Source organism: Dendrobium catenatum, unplaced genomic scaffold, assembly GCF_001605985.2.
Source record: "Dendrobium catenatum unplaced genomic scaffold, ASM160598v2 fragScaff_scaffold_1196, whole genome shotgun sequence".
NCBI classification, from domain to species: Eukaryota; Viridiplantae; Streptophyta; class Magnoliopsida; order Asparagales; family Orchidaceae; genus Dendrobium; species Dendrobium catenatum.
This window is the reverse complement of record NW_021319658.1, coordinates 572185-595695: the sequence shown is the minus strand read 5'-3', so window position 1 is coordinate 595695 and position 23511 is coordinate 572185. Positions and strand designations below refer to the sequence as shown.

General features: G+C 34.0%; 1 protein-coding gene across 1 annotated transcript in view; it reads right to left on the bottom strand.

The window, feature by feature from the left end:
* LOC110111092 (threonine--tRNA ligase, mitochondrial 1) overlaps positions 1-23511 on the bottom strand; it is a 42905-nt gene that overhangs the window by 10026 nt on the left and 9368 nt on the right. Inside the window, exons 6-14 of the mRNA XM_020842804.2 lie at positions 18329-18403; positions 18073-18201; positions 17852-17941; positions 17353-17441; positions 17182-17278; positions 16995-17081; positions 16167-16251; positions 10572-10666; positions 10437-10469 (exon numbers count right to left, since the gene is read on the bottom strand). Coding sequence (XP_020698463.1) covers positions 10437-10469; positions 10572-10666; positions 16167-16251; positions 16995-17081; positions 17182-17278; positions 17353-17441; positions 17852-17941; positions 18073-18201; positions 18329-18403 — 780 coding nt within the window. The remainder of the gene's footprint in view (positions 1-10436; positions 10470-10571; positions 10667-16166; positions 16252-16994; positions 17082-17181; positions 17279-17352; positions 17442-17851; positions 17942-18072; positions 18202-18328; positions 18404-23511) is intronic.

Below are 23511 nucleotides of genomic sequence, written 5' to 3'. Positions count from 1 at the left end.
CTCCGCTTCGCAACATTCAACACCAGATTGACCTCATACCAGGAGCCACATTGCCCAATCTGCCATATTACCGAATGAGCCCGAAAGAGAATGCCATTCTCCAAGAAATTATTGAAGATTTACTCAGACGGCAGTTGATCCAACATAGCCTAAGTCCTTGTGCGGTGCCTGCACTGCTTGTTCCAAAAAAGGATGGCTAGTGGCGGATGTGTATTGACAGCCGAGCTATCAATAAAATTACTACTAAGTATCGATTTCCTGTTCCAAGGGTGTCGAACTTGTTGGATAAGTTGCATGGTGCTGTCATTTTCTCTAAACTCGACTTGCGGAGTGGTTATCACCAAGTGCGTATACGACCTGGGGACGAATGGAAAACAGCTTTCAAGACAAGGGAGGGGCTTTACGAGTGGAAAGTCATGTCGTTCGGGCTATGTAACGCACCCTCCACTTTTATGAGGCTCATGAATGAGGCTCTCCAACCCTTTTCCGGTAAATTCTGTGTTTCTTACTTTGATGACATATTAGTCTATAGCCCGTCCATTGAAGAACACTTGATGCACTTAACTCAACTTTTTCAAGTTCTGAGAGATAATAAGTTATATTTGAACTTACCCAAATGTGAATTCACAACGAATACCGTCTACTTCTTGGGATTTATTGTTTCCGGGGAGGGGGTCCGAGTAGATCCACAGAAGGTCGCGGCTGTCCGAGAATGGCCCACGCCCCGTTCTTTATCAGATATCCGCAGCTTCACGGGTTAGCCAATTTCTACAGGCGTTTCATAAAGGGGTTTAGTATGATCATGGCCCCCATTACTGATGTCCTGAAGGGACACTCGTTCACCTGGACAACCACACAGCAAAACAGTTTTGAAAGTATTAAGTCTGCTCTGAGTTCGGCCCCTGTTTTGGCTCTACCTAATTTTGAAAAACCCTTCCAGGTTGATACAGATGCATCCGGAATTGGTATTGGGGCTGTATTGAAACAATGGGAACACTACCTCCTTCATCAAGACTTCGTCTTGTGCAGCGATCACCAATCTCTCCAATATCTCAACAGTCAGAAGACGATCAATAAGATGCACGCGCGGTGGGTGATCTTCTTGCAAAGGTTTAGTTTTGTAATAAAGCATAAGACCGGAAAGATGAATAGAGTGGCTGATGCCCTTAGCCGGCGAGCCGCCTTGCTCACACAATTGCAAACTGAAGTCACGGGATTGGAAGAAATGAAGGTATTATATGATTCGGATAATGATTTTTCTTCCCATTGGGCTAACTGTCATGCAGGGACTCCCGAAGAAAGCTTTTCACTCAGGCACGGCTTCCTTTTTAAGGGAAATGCGTTGTGCGTTCCATCATCATCTTGGAGGCAACAATTTATAAAAGAATTGCACTGCAACGGAATAGCAGCTCATGCTGGTCGGGATCGGACATTACAACAACTACAAATCCGTTTCTTTTGGCCGCACATGAAGAGGGATGTCTCTCGGTTTATAGAGAGATGTGTTGTCTGTCAAATATAAGGGGACTGCTCAAAATACCGGGTTGTACATGCCGTTACCGGTTCCCGATTCTATCTGGGAGGACTTAAGCCTTGATTTTGTCTTGGGACTTCCAAGGACAAAGCGCGGCTCAGACTCTATAATGGTGGTTGTGGACAGGTTTTCAAAAATGACCCATTTCATACCCTGTAAAAAGACCTTCGATGCTCTGAACATCGCCAAGATTTTCTTTAAGGAAATCGTCCGTCTACATGGCATCCCACGCAGTTTAACATCTGACCGAGATGTTAAATTTATTAGCCATTTCTGGCGTGAGCTGTGGAAAAGATTCCAGACAGATTTAAAGTTAAGTTCGACATATCATCCCCAAACAGACGGACAAACGGAGGTCGTCAACCGTACATTGGCCTCGATGCTGCGATGCTTGGTTCAAGAGAACCCAAAACATTGGGAAGAAGTCCTCGGGCAAGCCGAATTTGCCTTTAATTCAGCACCGAATCGCTCTACGGGACGCTGTCCGTTTAGCATTGTTTACACAAAAATGCCGAACCACATTGTAGATGTCGCTGTCTTGCTGAAATGCAAGAGCACTGCCGCCTCCCAGACCGCCAACCAGCTGACGGATGTGTTAAAGACAGTACAAGCTAAACTCAGTGAAAGTAATGCTGCTTACAAGACTGCTAGGGATAAACATCGCCGGTCTGTTGAATTCAAGCCAGGCGAACTCGTTATGCTGCGGTACCGACGAGATCGTTTCCCTGCTGGTCCCTGTCCAAAATTAAATCCAAAGAAGTTTGGCCCCTATCCGATACTACGGAAAATCAATGACAATGCTTATGTTATTGATCTTCTGGAACACATTCAAACTTCTTCGACTTTTAACATCTCTGACATCTATCCATATCACCCACCGGATTCATCGCAGCTTACCACAGTCTCATCGGAGATGAGCTCCTCTGAAGAAGGGGAGACCTGATGCGGGCTATACCTTGAAGGCTACATCGGGGGCGGGCTATACCAGAAGGAATATTCAAATAGAATGAGTAGCCTATGAGACACTCGGTTTATCCACCACTATCGCCTAACCGTTTATTCAGCTTTTTACTTTAGCCGTACCTTTTATTATCATTTTCTAATTAATTATAGCTGTTAGTAAGAAACTAGTGATATATAGTTTTCACAGAGAAAGGAGAAAGGCAGTTATCCCTGTTTTTACACCAAAACAATTCTAAAGTCCTGTTGCCAGGAACTGTTCTATTGCTTGTTCTTCTTGTGGTTTTTCTCTTTGCAGGTAGAAGGCTGCACCAGGTACTAAGGTCATTAAAGTCAATCGTATTATCACAATCTTTATTAAAAAGTTTAGCAAAATATCTCATCCACCTTTGTTGAATATCATCTTCTAAGAAAAGTACTTTTTGATCTTCACTTAATACACTTCACTTGAACTAAATCCTTACTACTCCTATTGCTAAAAAATAGACAAGTAATTTACTATTTTGTTTTATTATTCCTTAGGTGAAGGAGAAAGTTTGGGGGAAGAAATCGAATTAGGGGAAAACTTGATTCAACAAGAAAAAAGTAAATTTGAGGTAGAAGATGCAAGTTATATAAGTGAAAGTTTTTATCAATTTCAAGAAATTTTATATGCAAAGTAATTAGAGATATTGATGCGGACATCCAACCGTCCATGCCTATCCGAGGAGGAGCTGAAGATCGACGGTCGTCATCGTCCCATGTTATTATTTTTTTTGAAGAAATGCAGAATTGCATTAATTATAAAAGAAAAGACAACCTAATACAATCTAGGAAAAAAACTAATGGTTCCTTTTTCAACAAGAAAAAGGGATCTTATTGGACATAAATTTGTTAATTTAAACTTATTATAAATGATATGAAACCCACTATTTCCTATTTTGAAACTGTTGAGATGCAGGGGATATCAAAATAATAAACAACCCAAGGGTTGATTAGTATCCCAGAGTTCCCATCCAGTTAGAGAATAAGACTTAGTAATGATTCCATAATCAATTAGAAAAAGTTTAAAATAACAAACTAGATGAAAAACGAAGCAACAAAGGCTAAAAAGGGAAGTACATTTTAACAATAATTTCCAAAAATCACTTAAGAATATCTTTGATAGATATTCCATAAGCTTTTTCCAATCTCCAAAGTCAGCATTCAATGATAGCATTAATCCAAACTTTTTGATAATTTGCTCCATCTTCAAGTATCTATCCACTATGTTGTTGTCAACGGGAGAACCATCTTGCATTTTATTGAGATAAAAGAGAAGAAGAACCTCTAATGCCGCTCTTCACTTTGATTTCAGCCATTTTCCTTCTAGGATGATCTTTCACCGGTCCTAATGCTTGAAGTTCTTTGAACAATGTGTGCTTAGATCCGGGGGACTTGTTCTTCTTAAAAAGACTATTGTCTTTTTTAAGAGCAGTTTTTTTAAAATTCAAAGTAATATCCGATAGAGGAGAAGTATCTCTTAATAAGCCAAAACTGTTTTTTGATCGGCACTAATGCTAGAAACAACCGCCAATTCTGTTAAGGGAGTTGTAATTTCCTCCTCAAAATTTGAAATTCTGAATTCAAAAACTGGTTTGTTAGCTCCCTGAATTTCAGCAACCTGAGTTGAATCGGTAGCAGCATCAACTCCTTCCTTAATAGCTTCCACAATTTCAGGAATTTTGAATTCAAATTATTGCTGTTGAGATTCAAATTAATGCATTCCACTCCCACGGGATCAGCCAAACTAATTTCAAAATTTAAATTCTGAACTTCCTGAATTTGTTCAACAAATAAATCATAAGACTTGTTGTCCTCCATAATTTGTGAGATTTGAATTTGTAATTTTTCAGCAATTACTGGATGAACGGTGGAAGATTCAGCTCCTTGTCTAACTGCCTTTTCTTCTTCTTCCTTATTTTCAGCAATGTCCCGAGCTGCCAAAGGAACAATAGGAAATTCTGAACCAGTCAACCCATCTCCTTCAACATCTTCCAAGGCAACATTATTGATATTACCACAAACATCATCAGATTTTTCCATGGATGAGTCAACTTTAAAAAGCTTTTTCTCAGGAATAATTCTTCTTTTGTTTTTGAACTTCACATGCATCCAAGGCCCAAATGAATTATTTTCAGTTTGAAAAGAACCGAAAGGGACCTCTTTAACAATAGGATTTTAATTATGAGTTGTATTAGGACACACCGAATCAATATGGCCGATTTTACCACATTTGAAGCAAAAAGAGGATAGATTTTCATACTCAAACTTTTGAAAAAATCTACCATGAAGCCCTTCCACCCAAATTCCAGAGGGGAGTTTAGAATTCAAATTTACTCGAATGCAAGCTCTAGCAAATTCCCATGTTATCTTAAATTTTATTTGTAATTTTTATTTTTATTATGAATTTTTCATTTTTACCCTCACTTGAGAGGGTCGTCCTATATAAGCCCTAGGGGCATATGTGTCTTGTTTTAGTTTCTTATGCCTATATATAGAAGCCCTTACTTGTGTAATGTAATGATGGATTATTAATAAAAAATAACTAGAGCCTTTGTCTTGATCTCTGTGTGAGTTCTGGAGAGGAAAAGTCCTATGGGAGGACAGCCTTGTTTCCACCAGCCGTAGGATAGATCCGGGCTCATGGATTGAAGTCCCTCGGGGAGGGCAACGTAGTACCCACCAGTCGCAGGAAGAGTCCGAACTCGTGGTTTGTATCATTTTTATTTATTTTTCTTTATTCTCGGTCCTCTCATCTCTAGTATCCACCATTCACCATCCGTTTTTGTATTATTTCGTTTGATTTTGATTAACTTTTCTTTTGGATCAAACATCAACCCCTCCACCTCCATAGTCGGCCGACCACCTCACCCCTAGCCTCTTCCCTCCTCCACAAATTTTGAATTTTGAATTCAAAATAGTCTCTTTATTACCTTCCTAAATTACTATATTGTTAACTTGGAAAGTTCCTAATTTGAATTCAAAGATATTTGAATTTCAAATCCTTTATGAATTAATAAATCTATTTTTGGAAGCCTTCCCCTAATTCCTCTAAATCTGAAATCAATTTCAGATTTAATATCAAGTCTCATTTAATGCCTTAGACCACATACATCGTATGTGGACATCTCTCCCCCTCCTCCTTCGGCTGCCCCCCTTTTCCCTCACATATTAATTAATTCTCCTTAATTAATGCTCTTAATCAAATCCCTTTTCCTCTAAAATTTATTCTTTCCTAAAATAAATTGTTCTAATTTTGGTAAGTTTTCGAATTCAAATTCAAACGAATTTGAAATTTCAAATTCTTTCCTAAATCAATTAGCTTAATTTTTGAAAGCCTTCCTTCAATTAAGGATTGGGTAAATCAAAAATTAATTGGGTAAATCAAAAATTAATTGGGAATCAATTCAAATTTCACTTTCATTGAACCTGGACACCCTATCCCATTTCCCTCTCTTTGACTGACCCCTTCCATCACTTTTCCAATTAATTTGAAAATTCTAAATTCAAATGACCCCCCTTCATTCTACATCAGTTTGGTCTCAGAGCATGGTTGCTCACTCGGGACACGAACTCGACGGAGTCGAGCTCTTTTCCACCCCGGGAGAATGATGCGAACATCCAACCGTCTATGCATATCCGAGGAGCTGAAGATCGACGGCCTTCATCATCCCACGTTATCTTAAATTTTATTTGTAATTTTTTTTATTATGAATTTTCCATTTTTACCCTCACTTAAGAGGGTTGTTATATGTAAGCCCTAGAGGCATATGTTTCTTGTTTTAGTTTCTTAGGCCTATATATAGAGGCTCTTGCTTGTGTAATATAATGATAGATTATTAATAAAAAAAAAAAGAATTGGAGCTTCTGTTTTTATCTTTGTGTGAGTTCTGGAGAGGAAAAGTCCTATGGGAGGACAACCTTGTTTTCACCAGCCGCAGGATGGATTCGGGCTCGTGGATTGAAGTCCCTCGGGGAGGGCAACGTAGTCTGCTGGTAGAGTCCGTGCTCGTGGTTTGTATCATTTTTATTTTATTTTTCTTTATTCTCCATCCTCTCATCTCTAGTTTCCACCATTCACTATCAGTTTTTGTTTTATTTCATTTGATTTTTGCTAACTTTTCTTTTGGATCAAACATCAACCCCTCCACTTCCATAGCCGGCCGACCACCTCACCCCTAGCCTCTTCCCTCCACATATTTTGAATTTTGAATTCAAAATAGCCTCTTTATTACTTTCCTAAATTACTCTATTGTTAACTTGGAAAGCTCTTAATTTGAATTCAAAGATATTTGAATTTCAAATCCTTCCCGAATTAACAAATCTATTTTTGAAAGTCTTCCCCTAATTCCTCTAAATATAAAATCAATTTCAGATTTAATATCAAATCTAATTTAATGTCTTGGGCCACATACATCGTATGTGGACATCTCTCCCCCTCCTCCTTTGGCCGCCCCTTTTTTCCCTCACATATTAATTAATTCCCCTCAATTAATGCTCTCAATCAAATCCCTTTCCCTCTAAAATTTATTCTTTCCTAAATTAAGTTGTTTTAATTTTGGTAAGTTTTCGAATTCAAATTCAAACGAATTTGAAATTTCAAATTATTTCCTAAATCATTTAGCTCAATTTTGGAAAGCCTTCTTTCAATTAAGGATTGGGTAAATCAGAAATTAATTGGAAATCAATTCAAATTCCACATTCATTGAACTTGGACACCCTATCCCCTTCCCCTCTCTCTTTGGCCGACCCCTTCCCTCCCTTTTCCAATTAATTTGAAAATTCTAAATTCACATGACCCCCCCCCCCCCCTTTGTTCTACATCAGATATAGTTTGTTAACTTAGAGGAGTTTGATATTTTTTATTGTTTTGACGATATTTAAATTTCTTCAAAATTTGATCTAATAATATTAAGGCAAATTAATATTATTTTTGGAATAGTAAGGAAATTAAATAATTGACCTGAGATGAATATTTGAATTATGTAAATGTTCTTAGAGGAGGTTAGATGTTGCATTAAGGAATGTTATTTCAAAGCTCGAGTACTTGGAAGAATTGAAGAACGAAAATAATTAAAGTGGGTAATTACAATTATTTTATAACGATCACAATTCCCTTTCACTTATTTACAATTATTATATGTTGTAGCATATATGTTGACTGAATGTTTAATGTATAAAATGAATCAAATTGATAAAAAAAAAAAAACAAAGTGGATGACTATGTTATTGATACGGCTGTGAACCCCACCTCATTTCAAGAGCTAAAAGGCTCTTGTTTTGTGAGTCCAAACATCTCATTTCAAATCTATGGGAGGAAAAAGTTTAAGGGGAGATTATTGGAGGAAATGTGAGGTGACAGGGGGAAAGTTTGTATGTGGGAAGGATTATGTGAAGAATTTTCTGAAAAAGTTTTTCTTAGATGATTTTGGGTTCCTAATTGCTGCTAGGAAATTGGTGGAGAACTGATTCACCTCTCAAACAGTGAATCAATTGTATCTTGTGTTTTTTTTTATTAAAGATTATTATTTCAACTTTATTAGTGTTGTTCCTACATACCATTGCAATTTTCTCTTGATTTTGGTGACAATTTTTTGTTGTTTGGTGCTGATTTCGCTCTAGTGGCTGTTTTGGGTGCTAATTTGATCTCCAAAACATATCAATTATTTATAGCAAATTCATTTTTTTATTATATTGTTGTTATTATATCCTGCTCAACTACTTGCTAAAGTTAAATGTTTGATATGCAACAAATTTGTTAATGACTAAATAACTAAAGTTCATAATATATATGAGAAAAATGTCTCTACGGATTCATATGACAAGTGATGGAAAAATGAAATAAACTAAATGAATATTAATATGAAAATGAAAAGTATAAAAAGGGAAAAAGTGCATGTATACAAATACAGGAATTCACCCCCTTATAACACTAGATGGGGTCGCCACATAAACGTGCACGTTAAACGGAAAAGAAAATTAAAATGAAAATTGATGTACCTTCATTGATACAACATTTTGATGGTACTCTTGTATTAAATCAAATGGGAAAAAGGAATAAATGAAATCGAAGAATGAATAAATTAATTGAAAGGCATATAATTAAAATTTATATTTATATTAAATGTTTACGTATATGCTAAAAGAAAAAGAAAGACAAAGGAATATGATTGCGTTTATGTATATTTAAATGCTATATTATACGTTGTAATTATCCATTGAGTTATTACAAAACTCAAATTGTTAAATTTAAAATATAATATAAATCTCCTGTGAATTGAATGGCTAAAAGAGAAAAGTTCATATACATAAGAAGATGATCAAATGGTACAAGTAAACTTGAATTATTATATGTTCAAATTGAAAAATGTGTTTTAACGACTCTTCAGTTATATGTTGGGTGTTAGGATATGTTAAGTTTTTATGTTATTGAAAGAAACGTATTAACCGTCTGACCGTTTATTTCGGTCTCATTATCTTAGGTCTCCGGACAGGGTCGTGACAGTTCAATTATACTTAATGTGTTTTTCTTATATTATACAATATTTATGATAATAAGATATAAAATAATATGTAAAAATATAAATGAAATAGACTATATAAAAATAATTGCATGTGCATGTTAACTGATAGAGTTCAACCGATTATGATACTAGCCATGAATGCAAATGTACCCACGCCTAAAATGAAAAAAGTTTGAGAAAGAAAATATAAATAGAAGTGTCTTAAATGGTACAATTTAAATAGTGCTCCTCTAATGGATGTGATAGAAGAAAATGATATAAATAAGATAAGATAATTTTTCTCTTCTTAATGTACAAAGGAATGTTTCAAAACCTTTTAAATGGCCATATTTGAATAAAAAGAATTTTCAAGTAATTTTATACCAATTAAACTTTTTTGACACATGCATATTATTTCAATATTCTATTATATTATTGTAATATAGAGGTAATATGTATCCACTGAATTGCATTACAACTCATTCTTATTTAACCAATTTAGATATGTAAAGATTCTGTCGTCTTGAGTGGAAGAGGGGAATCAGTATATTATAGATGTGGCACTCAAGAGAAAGGTATTTATATCAGAAATGTTATAATCTAAGTTCAGAATGAACTTTGCCTAGTACTGGCTCTGTGAATATGTTGGAAGTTATTATGAAAAAGCATGAACAATATTTTATATATTAGTTGATGTTCGTCAAAGAAATTTAAATATTTTTTTTCCAGCCGTTTTTTCCTGCTTTGTTCCTGCTTTTGATATTCAACGCTTTCAGGTTGGGTCATGACATAAATCTTAATTCCATTCTAGTTATTAAGCATCCCTAAATATAGTAGCCCATAATCCATGCAAATAGCTTTTCAGTGTTTAGAAAAAGAAGAGTACTAGCTAAGCTTGCAAAGTTGCAATCTGAACTACACAAAACAAAATTTATATAATAGGCAATGTGGTTTTTAATGTACAGAATGCAGAAATAACTACAAACAGTAAATAAAAAATCAACTCATGCGTATAACACAAGGAAACGATCAGCAGAACCACGATCAAAACAAGAGAAGGCGAATTCTTCAACTGGAAATATAGGATTGGATTTTAATCATTATTTAAAATAGATACATGTTTTACATTGTTTGCATGCTCAGAAACAAGCGTCTTTCAAACATTATTTGCAGAACAATGAGAAAACTCAAAATTCTCATCAAATATTATCACCTTTATTACATGAAAATGACCATTGCACTTTTAAGTCAACAGTATCAGAGGCTACATTTTCAGTTCAGCCCTAGATGATTACTACAGATTTGAAATCCGCTTACTGTCCAAGCAAATCAAAAACCTAAACGACAAAGATCCTTTCTTTTCTTTTTTAGCACATAAAAGTTAGCCAAATTAAACAGAGAAAAAAAAGCAATCTCACCTGACTCTCTCTACAGAATATGTGAGCATCGTCCTACAAGGCAACAAAAGCATTTCTTCTTAGAAAGATGATAAACAAATGTTCACAAAGTGCTCCGATAAAGAACAGCCATCGAACTCAGCAACAAACTTCTACCTGTTGAAATCTTCTAACACGTGTTAATCCAGTAAGAGCACCACTTAGTTCATTTCTATGAAGAACTCCAAAATCTGCAAAACGAAGAGGCAACTCTGCAGAAACAAACAACACACTCACATAAAATGTCACAAGAAAAAGAATATAAAATAACAAGAAACTGCATGGTAAAGAAATCAAACTGGAAGCCAAATAACTGCTTAATGTGATAGAAGTGCTATCGACTGCCACTGATCTTAACATTTGTGACGTAACAGCTGAGGTTTAAACCAGACAAAAGGAGTATGCGTCTACCCATGCATACATCTTACATCCCAATTAAAAAATTTAATAAATATAATATATGACAAAAAGCACACTGCACAGGATATCAACATTGTTACTGAAACTTTTCCTGCAAAAAATTTTTACGCTCCAATTAATGAGACAATACTGGAACAATCAAGTATCAAACTGTTGAACTGAATCAGATAGAGAGTCAACATGCTTTCAGAAAAAAAAAAAAGATAAACTAGAGAACTATGGTGAACACTGAACCCAACGCACTTCATTCTCTTCATTGTTGGAAGCACTATCAATACCGGGAGTCGAGGTGGAAGAAGACGACATGAACGAGACAAATTGTATGGGAGTAAAGAATCGTTCTTTGTCCGAATCCGTTCCAGAGGATGCATGGCTGATAGGAAGTCCAACGGAGAAGCCGGAGTTGCCGGAGACTCCGAGCTTGATGCATAGCTAAATATTTTTTAATAATAAACAACCTTTCAGTGTTGTTTGCATCATATTGGCATCAAACGATATCCATCCAATCCAAAACCCAATTCTGATTTCCCACCTATTGACTTGAGAAAAAAAAAAGGTGAAAACCTACCTATCTCAAATAGGACAAGAAAAATGAACCCCAACCCACCCTAGTTCTCTTCCTTCTTTCTACTCATTCTCTGCCTCCACTGCCACGAGCCAGCGAGAATGGTAACCCCATCATTGCTCATGAACTCATAGAAAACACATGCTCACCCTTCAGGAACTTCTGAGATGTCACTTTACATTAGGATACATATGTTTCTCAATTTGGCTGATCGATGATATAAAACAAATACACTTCCAATATATGCAACATTGATAATATGGGACAAGTGCTGCTTGAAAATCGGCATATATAAGTGGTGCTACTTGTTGATATATAGCAGCTCTTATGTCACTTTATGGCCACCTTCTCTGCACCTATTTCAGACCGTTTCTTTCACTCTCTAATTCCCACCATTGAGACTTAATTGTCTTGATCTGACCGCTGCTATTCAACAATTCAATTTCTGCATAATGTATTTCGCCTCAGCCTGTATATATATAAAGATCAATTGCAATTCTGCAAGTGGGTTTTTAATGAATGAAAGACAAGAACATTGGTAGCTTCTCTCAATTCTATTTTGCTTTATTTATGCTATTTCTCTTGGTATCAGAGCAAGTAAAGGTCTGTTGACCCATATACATCAGAACACGCGAGAAAGGACTCAAACTGGTAAATAAAGCAATATGTGCATTGATGAAACACGTCACTTAAGGGGTCAAATGACCTCCAAATGCCAAACGGATGGTATCTTTGCGATCAGGACACTGAATTTTGCTAGGTCGGGGCCACTCGTAATTAAATCGGATGAGACTGGTCAAAAGAGATGACCGACACCCGAATTCTTGTAACAAATGTCAAACAGTCATCAATATTCAGCTGAATGCTGACAATTATCCACTTTGGAAGCCCAACTTCAAAAATTATTCAAAGCAAATGAGTTTGATGGTTTCCTTGATAGTTCTACACCCAAGCAATACAAGCAGATTTTCATTGATGCTGGTGAGATACTTCCTAATCCAAGTTAGGACACATGGATGCTTGTGGATGGATCAAAATTCGGCCGCTGCTATATACTCCACTATTTCACAAAACTACTATTTTTTGTTTTAAATTTGGAACCCTGTGTTGAGATTTGGCAAACCATTGAACATCATTTGCAGTCCACCAACCGATCTTGTCTTCTACAACTAAAAAATGAGTTGCATCATATCTCCATAAAAGACAAATCTATGATGTAATATTTATCAGATATTAAATTCAAATGTGATGTCATCACTACCTCGGTTCTCCATTAGATGTTGAAGATATCATTCTATATACACTTAATGGTTTGTCGTCAACATACCAAGCTTTCAAGATTGCCATTAGAACTAATCTTCTGCACATAAGCTTAGATGATTTTTATGCTCTTTTATGCAATGAAGAGCTTAACATCGCAGTTGAAAAACTCGTAATTTTGTTTCCTTACCTGAATCACAAATGGTGTTTGTTGTTGAGCAGGGCAGAGGGCAATCTCGTCCTCCTATTCCAAATTCTTCTGGCAGTAGGCAACGATTCTCTTCTTCAAAACTTGGTTGAGGTTCTTATTCATCTACCCGAGCTACTCACAATTTCTCTTCCTATGTGGAATGTCAGATATGTGGTAAACATGGACATTCAGTTTTTGTTGCTGGTATTGAATGGATTTATCCTATAATTCCAATACTCATGCTCTACTTGCAAATGATTCAACTGCAACTACCAATTGGATCTAGACTTTGGTACAACATTGCATTTAACTTCTGACGCCAATCAACTTCACAATGCCAGAGGTTACAATGGATCACAGTAGGTACAAATCGGCAATGGAGACTTTCTTCCAATAAATCAAGTTGGTCGAGGAATCCTCCCCTTCCAACACTGTAAGCTGTTTCTTAATCCTCACTTTCATATTTCAAAGCTATCTCGTAATCTAATTTCTATGCATAAACTTGTTTCTAAAAATCCTTGTTCTGTTTCTTTTGATAATCTTGGCTTTTGTATCAAGGATTCGATGAGCAATCAGACTCTTCTTCAAGTTCCCTCTCGTCAAGGTCTTTATTGAATTAACTCTTTGAACTCAACTCCTCCTGCCCTTCTCACTGCTTCATAGAGTTCTACACTATGGAATTGTCGCTTAGGGCATCTGCCTCTTCAACTTCAATCTCAATTGCCGTCTACTACAAACAACGTTTCTTCCACTTCCCAAAAAACATTTCTTTGCAATTCTTATGCACTTGCTAAAAGTCACAAGTTACCCTTTTCTATTTATTTCTCTTGTAGTAAAAAACTTTTTCAATTAATACATACGGATGTATGGAGTCCTCCCTGCATTTTGTTTACTCAAGATTTTAAGTATTATGTGTTATTTGTGGATGATTTTTCTCATATAGTTGGGTATATCCTATGCAAACTAAAGATGAAACGATTTCCAATTTTTCACATGTTAAATCTCTTGTTGAATACCAATTTAATAAATCTATAAAAATTATTTGTTCTAATGGTTGTGGCAAATATATAAATTCCGAACTTCAATCTATACTTAGCCAATTTGGCATTCAATACCAATTAGTCTTTCCTTACACACCACAACAAAATGGTGTAACCGAACGCAAATATCAACACATTATTGAAACTCTTCGAACTTTATTTATTGATGCTCATACTTCGCATAAGTTTTGGTTGGAAGCTCTCTTAACCTTAGTTTAATTAATATAATAGATTATCTTCATCCACCACTTTAAACGATCTCTGTATCATCTACTTTATAATACACCACTTGATTACCTTCACTTTAAAATCTTTGGTTGTTTACACTATCCATGGCTACCACTCATCTCTCGGCATAAATTTGATTCAAAGTTTAAAAGAAAAATTCTTTGCATCACATAATACTTTTTAGACTCTCTATTGGCCCTTCTATATCTTTCACAATTTTTCAAGATTTTAAATCTAAACTAATTTTTATAACATAGATTTTTATTTTTAATCTTTTTTGTACATTTTAATTTTGTCGTCAACTATTTTAATCATTAAGAGCTTTTCCTTTTGATTCTCCAAACACATACTTTACAATATTCTTAATCTCACTAGCAACATTTTTCCACATAACTTTAGTTTCATCATGAATAACCCAAATCTTAAGATCTTAAATCTTACTCTCAAAAATATTTTTATTAACATTTTTAAAATATCACCATCTAATCCTAAAACAATATTTTACTTTACTTTTCATATTCTGCCTCTTCATCTTGAAATCCAAAAATAATAAGTGCGGCTGGGTATATAAAATTTTACTCACAATAACTTTACAATATTTACAATCTAACTGATCTAGTTTTTTTAAGAAAATAATCAATTTGATTTTACTTTATCCATTTTATAAGTGATAAGATGTTCCTATTTTTTCCTTAAATAAGGTATTAACAATTATAAATCTAATATGATCCAATCATCTTCATTAGTCTCTTCAAACCCATAGCCACCATGAATATTTTTAAAATCATCTACAACTCTATCAAAATGTTCATTTAAATCTCCTTCAATAAAAATCTTTCTTCAAGAGGTATCATTTGCAATAATTATTCTAAATCATCTAAAATTTTATTTTTGAACACATCAAAAACTACTTGAGCAGCATAAGTACTTATAATATTAATAATATTAGTATCAATAATAATCTTTAAAGCTAAAATTATAACTCTAATTCTATTAATTTCTACAATATTATAATTCAAACTCTTATTTATAATCACACATACAACATTTTTAGTACGACTCCTACCTAAATACAATAGTTTAAATCCTAAACTATCAGACTCTTTAGCCTTTTCCCCAACCTATTAAATTTCCTGAATACAAAGAATATTTATCTTCCTATTGAATCATAATAAATATCAATTTCATTAATTTGTTATAAAAGTACATATATTCAAAATTCCTATCATCATTCTAGTAGCAAGAACAAGCTACTTTTCCCATATACATCCATGATGTGGGAACACTTTATTATTTAACATTGCACCCAGGCACCGGTGCACACACTTTTTTGCTATATTCAGGTCATACAACATGTTGTTTTCAAGGAATGCCCTAGAATTAATCCAGTGTGCTAAGGGATTTATATTATGATTTTTGAAAATTTTTACATTGATTGTTGATTATCTATCATAACCCTCTATTTTTCTCATCAAGGACTTTGGGCCTGGCAATGTCAGTGTTTATTACTTACTTAATATAATTTCTAAATTTCAAGTTATAAATTCTTTCAGGCTATACACACACATTGGATTAAATTTTGTTTGAATTTAACATTCACATCCATTCATTAGCTTTTAAACCATTTGAATTTGACTTTTATTGCAATTAGGAATTAGTTGTCCATAATCCAGAAAATGTAGTTTAGATTTTTAAATTTTAAAGAGAATACTTCTTGATTTTAGAAAGTAGCATGGATTTGAATTCTCTTATGTATTATAAGTAGAAGCTTTTTTATGCAATGAAAATTATCCCTCAAATATCAAGAATTCAATTTTGGATTTTTTCTAAATCTCCTCTGTACTCCTTATCATTCCTGTTTTTTCTCCATCTCTATCTCCTTCCAAGTAGCGGGCAACAGCAGATCAATATAAAAATCTTGCAATTAATAAATCAATAATGATATTTGTTTAACACAAAAGATAAAATTTTGAGATAAGATCCAAGTTTTAAGAAAATAAGGTAGCCACCTCTATAAGAACGGACTCGATGCTCAAACATTAGACAATGTCCAGGACAATTCATTGGCTTAAGTCCAAATTCTTGTTTCTCTACCTGTGAAAAATAAGGTAACTTTTTGTAGTTCAAGATTAAGAGGAAAGACGAATTAAATATAAAAAATAAAAAAGAACTTCGAATGTCTCAAGAGTATGTAACGTACATTTCATAATACAAAGTTGTTTAAAATTATTAGAATATTCATTCTTTCCACCAGAACAGAAATCTTCTTCAGGCAACATCACGAAAATAGAATGAATAATTAGAAATGGAGAAAGTGCCTTTAGGGTAATAGTGGATAAGATAGTGCCACGAAATTAAAATAATATAATATAAATGTTATAAAATGGCAATAAGAACAACAATGTTGCTTTTATTTTAGTATTAAAGAACAAAGAAATTTCTAAAAAGAAGTTCAGTGTGGTTGAATTGAATGTTAATATGGATGCATTATAAAACAAGGACAAAAGGCTTGCGAAAGGAAATATTAGATAGATTTTAAAAGCACCTAATAGAGATAAAGTTGCAAATAAGTAGCGCCTAATGGAGATAAAGTTGCAAAAAAACAGATTAAAGAACTTAGAACAAAGCATAGAGAAAAAATAAGTTTGAAAGGCTAGTAAGGAAAGGAGTATACCAAATGTTACATAATTTGTAGTTGAGGTTAAAAGCATTTAAGCAAGAGTTAACACGGACATCACATACAACACCAAGCATAAATGAATGGAAAAGAATAATTTGAAAGCAAAACCCAAACAGTAGGGACTAGTCAAATGTTCTGGCCGTTCATGAGACATTACCTCAAATACAAACATATTTTCTTTGTAATTAGCTGCATGACCTGAGGTTTCCCACAAATGCATGTTGTACATATTTGGTGTTACAACCTGATAAATAAAGCAGCATAAAAATTGGGCACAAATGTTTCATTAATTGTTTCAGATTTGTCTAACCAATAACCAGGAATGAAAAATATAAAGAAGAAACCTCTTCATATCCCCTCTTCCAGTACTGAGATCGGATGAACTCCATTAACTTGTTATAAATTCTAGTCCCATATGGCAGGAAAAAACAGCTTCCAGGGCTGTATAGTCATGCAAGAAAAATATTACACGCTCAAACTCTCAAGGGAGAAGTGAACAAAAAAATATTTCAAACCTTAGCGGATGGAAAAAGAAAAGCTCTTGGTTCTGTCCCAGAATACGATGGTCATATTTCTTGGCTTCTTCTAACAGTGCAATATATTCCTTCAAAAAATAAGGGCTAAAGCTTGATAAAAGCACAAAAATTTGAGTTTTAAATGCCAAAAAACTGTACATAGCATGAAAAAATACTTTGCAAAGAGAATGTAGAAAATGACCATTTTTTTGTGAGTGTGGGGTCAAGGTGGGTCTAAAAAGAGGGTTAAATTTTACTAAGACAGGCTGAAGCAGGGGATTTGAACAATAATCACCGCATGGTATTAGCCTACTAGCAATAATTTCTAAATGTAGCACACCGAAAATGTTAAGAAATTCTATTAATTATGCAGTGCAAGTTAGGGCCACAGTATATTGTCGGAGTAAGGAATACGAAAACCTTAGGGAACGAAATTTCAAAAGGACAGCATAAGTAAATAGGAAAATAGCATAACCCAGAATAATATGTAAACACACACCTTGAGACGTTTTGATTCAGGAAAGGAAATTCCATAAACTCTTTGAAGGCTCTCCCGATCAGACTTGCCCCTCCAATAGGAGGATGAAGCCTAAAAATTAATTGTAAAAAAACTTAAATTAACAAAAAAAATCTAAGAAATAACTTGACTATATGGATGCAGTTTCAATCCATCAATATTGAACTTATAATTGCAGTTCAGAAAATCAACATGACCTTTACCTTTAGACAAGCAAATGCTTTGACAAAAGATGTGTTCGGGATATGTGGGCCACGACAAAGATCAACTAAAGGACCACATCTATAGACAGTTATCGTCTTGTCATCAGGTAATTGATTAATGATTTCTATCTGCAAGTAGTTATCAAGTTCCAAATACACAGATTCATTTGGTGCATATCGCAAGGACAGCAATCAGAAAGAGATGAGACATGTAAAATGTAATCATTTCAAATGACAATAAAAGAGCAAAACTTTCCTTGAATTGATTTTCAACAAACATCTCAAGAGCTTGTTCCTTGGAGACTTCAATCCGCTCAAATGGTTGCTTTTCCTGTATTTAGAATATGGTATATAATTGAGTCTGCAATAAACACTTAATAATATTATTCAAGTAACCCTCGATAGTCTACTATTAATTCTGAAAAGATGATGAAATTGTTTTATGCAGCGCTAGAAAAAAGACCATTTAAAAGTGCAAAGAAACGTGCACTTTTAAGTACAGTGTGGAGCAGAGCAATGCCGTTACACATTGCTCTGCAAAGAGGGATTACACCCTAAAGTTCAATCAAACAGGACAAGTGTACATATCGTCGTCACTATGAAGAGCAAGGGACAAGCACACTCCATTCCTCCATTCAGTTAAAGAAGAAGATAGTTCAATGATGGGTTAATATCAAGTGTTACTCATCAACCGCGTGTATGTCTTGTTGCTTAATAGTTGGTAATAAATTTTCTTACTAATTTTTTACTTAATATGTCATAAAAAGGATTCATGTAGCCGACCCCACGTAGTGGGATAAAGGCTTGATGTTGTTGTTGTTGTTGTTGTATGTCATAATAGATTATTTCGTAATTGCAATTTTTATTATGATTATTGGATACTACTATATGATTTTTTTTGTGACATTTCAACCAACTAAAATGAGGGCTTCGTTTCAATTTAGTGCTTCAAAGCAAAAAAATGAGCCCCTTGCGCTGTGAATAGCACTTTGTAAGCTGACAAACTTGGTTTAAAACGGCTGCAGGTTCTCGATGTTTTTTTCTTTCAAAAAGAATAACAATTGTTTGTTCTCTTCAATCAGATAGTATGTTATTAAGAAATAACTACTTAATACGAATTAAATTTAAAGGCCAATTTATGAGAAGGAACATGTTTTAAACTAAAATAAGATTAAGGAATAATTTTCAAAAAAAAAAAAAATATGGAGAACCTAATCGCGCATTAGAGAAAATGGAAAATTAAATTACGTAATCTAAAATGCAGAAAATTATTTTCCGGATTCTATTGAAACCTGAAAACTATTTTGCGGTTTCTATCAAAAGTAGAAAATGATTTCAAAGATTTCAAAGAAACCAGAAAAATCAATTACAATTTCTAAAAAAATAATTCAATTTAATGATTTCTAAGGAAACAGGAAATCATTTTCCGGTTTCTTAAGAAACTATGCTTATGCTAATTTTATAAAAAAAATCATTATAAACTTATTTTTAAACAAAAATGTTCAATTTCTTATAAACTGGCTTTTATGCTTATTTAAAAAAATCATTATAATTCGTTATTTTATTAAAATCAGGAATTTCTCTTTATTTTTAATTTCCTTAAATTAATATTTTTAATTAATTCTTAAATAATGAAGTGCTACATTTATTTAATTATTTACACTTTATTTCTAATGTGTGATTTGGTCCGTATTTGCTCCTTTTTAAATTATTCCGTAAACCTGCTCCTTAAACTTATTTTAGTTTAAAACATGTTGCTTTTCATAAATTGGCCATTTAAGAATTACAAACAATATAATAAAACAAACTAATATAACTTGAAATGCAAGGAACTGCGCATATTTCTTAAACAAAAAAGGCCATTAATTCACAATATTAAACCAAGAGCAAACTTATGAGGGTTCAGAATACAAGCAAAGGAAATATACAATAACAACAACAACAATAACAAATATTTATTCCATTACTTGGGGTCGGCTACATGAATCATTTTCCTCCATTGTGTCCTATTAAGAGTCAAATTCTCATTTAAATCTAATAAAGAAACATCATTCTAATATTTTCTAACCATGGATTAAAAAGGCGTTCGAGGCGGACGCTTCGAGGCTCGCCTCAAATCGAAGCGGAAGTCTCGCAAACTGAGGCTTAAGCCTCGAACGTTTGGGCGAGGCTTACACCTTTTTCCACGGAAGCGTACGCCTCAAGGCGTGAGACGCTGAGGCGCATCTAGGCAGCGCCTCAGAAGGGAGAAAGTTACCTTCACAGACAGTGAGCTCCCGTTGTTTCTACTGACCAAAATGTAGTAACTTACGATCCGACAGGAAGGGAAAGTCGTCTAAGAAGCGAAGTCGAACAGCCACAAAGGAGCCAACCGACAGGAAGGGAAAGTCGTCTAAGGAGCGAAGTCGAGCCACGAAGAAGCCAAAGAAGCGACGCACGCAACCTCTACACCTCTTGTCAAGCAACGAAGCCGAACAGCAAGGAGGAAAAGAGAAGATGAAAGGAAAACCCTAGACGCAGCTAAGTTATTATTGATTAACTTAGTTAATATAATTTAAAATATTAATAATTAAGCAAATTAATTAAATAATTAATAGTATAATTAGTGCATAAATTAATTATCTAATTTAACTTAATTGACTAATTAAGAATATAATTATTAATTAAATATTAATATAATTAGCCTAATTAATATAAATTAAATGTAAATTACATATTATGAAAAGATTTTTCTTTTCAGATATAAATATCAACGATATTTTTTCAGGTTCATAATTGACTTAATATTTTGTCAATTTTTATCATTATTTATAATTTTACATTAGCTTATTTTTTACCATTTTGAGCCTTACGCCTCGATCTGCATGGAGGCTTATGCCTCACCTCACTTAGACAAAACGCCTCGATTCCCTATTTCGCCTTTTAAAACATTGTTTCTAACCAAGACTTTTTAGGTCTACCTTTACCTTTCTAAACATAAGTCAAATATAATACATCTACTCTCCTAACCGAGTCATCAAAAGGCCGACATTTTATGTGACCAAACCATTTACAATGACTCTCTCTAATCTTATCTAACACTAAAGCTGCTTTAACTTTTTCACGTATATGCTCGTTTTATATTATATCTCTAAGAGTAAAGCCGTTCATCCACCTGAGCATCCTCATCTCTATAACACTTAACTTAATTTTATGCTTCTCTTCTAACGGCAAACATTGTGCGCTATGAAACATTGCAAGTCTCACCACCATCTTATAGAGTTTTACCTTAAGTTTGAGGGGAACTTTTCTATCACACAACAAGCCTGATGCATTCCTCCATTTCAATCATCCAACTTGAATTCTAGTAATAATATCCCTATCTATTTCACCGTCACTCTAAACAATAAATTTGAGATATCTAAAATGTGTACTCTTATTAATGACTTGATCGCCCAAATTTACTAGATCTATTACTAAAATTACACTCATTGTATTTGAAGTTAGATCTACTCAAATGAAAACCTTTAGACTCTAATATTGACCTCCATAATTTAAGTTTACCTTCAACTCCCTCTCAAGTTTTACCAACAAGAAGAATATCCTAGTAAGAACTCCATGACTGAAGCAAAAAGATGTGGGTTGAAGGCTAATCCTTGATGTAGTCCAACTGAAATACAAAAATACTTGATCAAACCACCTTGTGTTTGAACACAAATAACAACTCCTACATACATATCCTTAATGATTTGAATATAAGCATTATTAACTCCTTTATTTTCTAGAACTCTCCATAACACTTCTCTAGGAATTTAAAAAAAAAAAAAAAAACTTTGCCTGATACAATTTTGATAGTATTTTATGACCATCCAGCCAGGTTAGTTCAGATAATGTCAGTTTCTTATAGGCGGCCAAGCACAAGGAGTCAAGACAAATGACAAGAGCTAAATTGAACCCATTTTCATGCTTTTCCGAACTATAATCATTTATGTCCGAGTTTGCATTGTTTCTTTAAAACTTGAGATTAGTTTGGAATGTAACAAGAAAAAGAATACTTGAATCAATAATTAGAATTGTAAAAGATCTTATGTAAGGGCTTCCATGATTGATTAATGATGTTAGAAACAATTGAAGGAAAATTTCCAGTAGCTTTTATTTTGGCTGCCTAATTTTCTTGCCTCGAAGATCCGACAACAACAGGTTGAAGATTGGCTGTTTTGCATATTTTGGTGTGCATCTTTTAGTTCTCTAATAGTTTCACTATCCGCTGCATGCAAAAAATCAATTTAGAATTATAACAAAATTTCTGATCTTCTGTTCTATTTTTTATCAATTTATTGCTTCTTTTGCAGTTGAAAAGAGTAATACCCTATATTTTTCACTTATTTTTTTCCAAATTATCAATTTGTTGGAGTTCAAAAGAGTATTTCCTATAGTTTTACTTATTTTTCAATTTTCTACTTTACCTTTATTCTCCCGTACATTCTCTAGCAAAAATGTTCACTCTTCCCACAATTGCACATTCTCTCTCTTCTTCACAGGAAGAGAATTAGGATCCTCTGTTTTGTAATACTCTCTCTAACTCCTAATTACCCCACTTAACTCTCTCTTCCATTTAATCTCCTAAATTGCATAAGCTACACCTAAATATCTCACCAAACTCTAAAATTTTGAAATGTAAATTTAAGTTTCAAGTTCAATACAAAATTTCAACCCCTTTTTTCGCTGAAACTGCTTAACTTAAGAAGCCACATAATCTAATCAAAATTAAAACCTCCTCCCCATAAAACTAAATCCATCTGAAACTAAGAGTTGGTGATCCAAAGCCGTGGAATTCATCCCACATGCCAAACTTAGCCGCACTACTTACCCTTCATCTTTCTGTGTAACAGATGGCTCAGTTCAAGAAAAAAAGAAAAATCAGAAAGAAACATGGAAAAAACGTATACCATTCTTACTTTATGATAACTCCCTATTATCACCCAAAAGCCTGACAATTTTCCCATCCTCTCACTAAGTTGAAAGCTTGTTCACGATCCACAAACAGGGATCCTCCAATCTCACTTTTATTAGTGATACTAATTATTCATGAAATGTGAAATGAATTTCGTAGTTTAAATGTTGTTCCAGACTTTTAACTCAAGCAAGCTATAAGGTCACTTACGCAATTTCAACTACCAAATCTACCTACCATCAAAAAGAAAGAAAAGCTGGTGTAAAAATGTTATCAACCATGTCCGTTACGTTTCTTTTAAGTCTTCCCAAGAAGAACAAGAGTAAAAATAATACTCACCCTGTCCCCTGAGTTCCTTTAGTTTCTTCAAGGCAAGTCGGCACATCTGCTCTGAATGGTTGAAGGAAAATAATAAAAAATGCACCTTTTTCTTCTGCTTTCATTTCTCACGATCATGTCAAATCCTTCCTACACGAAATGCACATGCTTGATAAAAATAGATCCTA